We start from the raw sequence: 2240 nt of genomic DNA, 5'->3' as shown, positions 1-2240 counted from the left end.
GCCGCCACACGCCACCAAACGCAACCGCACGCCGCCACACATCACAACAAGTCACATACCACACACACACAACATGAAACACCTGCAACCACACGATACAACATGCCTCCACCTGCAACCAAATCCAATACCATACACATGACATTATAAACATGCCACCACTTGCCACAATATACCGCAACATCACACGCAACTATACACCGCCACTTACAATCCAACATCAAAACAGGCCATACACAAATAACACTCCATGTACCTAACACGACATGTCGTAAAATGTCGCAACACAACTTGTATGTAACAACACGCAATCACACGCATCCACATGCATCCACACATCACCACACGCCATAATACGTCACATACAAAAACACTCCATATACCACACACACGACTAAACAAACATGCACGAAGATATTAGAAATTTATCATAAATTGAATAAAAATTATCGTGTATAATGATTTATTTAAAAAATTTATTAAATCTTATCCTACCAGAGTTTGCCGGCGTCTCGCGCGCGGGTCGCGCTGCAGCCCGCGCCCGAGCTGCCCGCGCAGCCCGACGTGCCCGAAGTGGTGAGTTTGTCCTCATTTCATCGTTTTCTTTTTCATTTCTTATTAATAAGATAATATAGCCGTTCGATTCCAGCTCGAAGGACCATCGTGCTGTATGACCTCTATTAAGTGTGTCAGAATATTTTTAAGAGTTATAAAATAAACACGATGACCATACATTAGGATCCTATACCCTATATCTATAGTCTAGTTGTGGATATATGTTTCTAAATTTATATCCAGACTAACTTTCCGACCGTGATTTCGCTCGCGTACACGAAGTTCGTCTTTCAAGATTCCAGTGGGAATGAGACGTTTTACCGCTGTAAAAAGTAGCCTATATCACTCTAGCCTCCCAACCATCTTCATATCCACAAAGCGTACCATAGAATCGTTCCGTCGCGACGTGATAGACGGACAAACGTGCAAAGTTTCTGCTCGTCAGCAGGCGCGGCGGCGCGCGGAGGCGGAGGCGGGCGCGGCGACGGACACGCACAGCAACGTGCTGGCCGAGCGCCGCCACGCGCAGCTCAACGGCTACGTGAGTGTTGCTCACATCCGGCTCGAAGGACCAATGTTACAGTTATGCAAGAGTACCACTTATGTTATGCGTAGTACTCTTGCATAACTCTAACGTCATAAATGATAAATTTGATGTTTTCTTAATTTTCAATTCTATCGTTTTAATTAGTTCATTACATTAATCTTACTTCAATCTATAAATGTTTCTTTCTTTCTTTCAATCTTGCGGATTACTTTAATCTTGCTATGAGTTCATATTTTAGTTATAAATTATTATGAAGCCAGAGTATTTATTCTAATATTCAAAAGCGATCAAACCACCTTCCCATTCCACGCTCACACGTTAGACATACAATACTTTACTGCGAGGCAGCTACGCCTTTCCCTTGTTCCACATATGTAAGCATAAATCTTCATCTATGTCCTGAATCAAAACCATTATTCTTACCGCAGCAATCGACAACAACAGAAAAGCAAGAGAAAGAGAAAGAGCCAGAACCTAGAACTACGCCGGCGCCGTCACCTGATCGACATGTTAAGGTTTTTTTTACTTTAACTACCTGCATTTTGAAATAATTTTTGATTGACAATTCTCATTTACATTGACAAAAACTAGGTCATTCATGGTTTCGTGTGTATCTGACACGAAGGACCATACTATTCGATCTCATATATGATCATCATCACAATTGAATGTGTGAATCGAGCACGCTTCGGTATGAATTGCGCCAGCTCGCACCGGGGAAGTACCACACCCCCACAAGAGACCGGCGTGAAATAGAAGCTAGCTATCGGGTTTCGTACGGTGAGTGGGGGACGTGGTGGCCTATTTCCTTTTTCTAGCCCTTCCGAGTTCATTCCTTTTTTCCATTCATCAATCCTTTCCTTATCCCTTATCCCTTAAATGCGGTCAGCGCATTCTCAGAGGTCTGAGCCTCTGCGAATGTTCATGGGCGGTGGTGATCGTTTACTATCAGGCGAACCACAAGCTCAGTTGCCCGCTATGACATAAAAAAAAAATTGCTACTGTGAGTGAGGGAGCTGGAAGCTTGTGTCCCATTCTCGACCCTTTCCAGTCCATTCCTTCTTTCCAGTTGTCAATCCTTTCCCTATTCCTTACTCCTTTCAAGCCAGTTGACCCCTGTGGCATCAGAAAAAGAAAT

General features: G+C 43.4%; 1 protein-coding gene across 1 annotated transcript in view; it reads left to right on the top strand.

Annotated features, from left to right (window-relative positions):
- LOC119838057 overlaps positions 1–2240 on the top strand; it is a 50626-nt gene that overhangs the window by 33355 nt on the left and 15031 nt on the right. Inside the window, exons 13-15 of the mRNA XM_038363864.1 lie at positions 499–576; positions 1001–1096; positions 1531–1617. Of these exons, the coding sequence (XP_038219792.1) occupies positions 499–576; positions 1001–1096; positions 1531–1617 (261 nt within the window). The remainder of the gene's footprint in view (positions 1–498; positions 577–1000; positions 1097–1530; positions 1618–2240) is intronic.

This window comes from Zerene cesonia, unplaced genomic scaffold (genome assembly GCF_012273895.1).
Source record: "Zerene cesonia ecotype Mississippi unplaced genomic scaffold, Zerene_cesonia_1.1 Zces_u001, whole genome shotgun sequence".
Classification (NCBI taxonomy): Eukaryota; Metazoa; Arthropoda; class Insecta; order Lepidoptera; family Pieridae; genus Zerene; species Zerene cesonia.
Note: the sequence above shows the minus strand (reverse complement) of the source record. Positions and strands in the feature narration are given on the sequence as shown.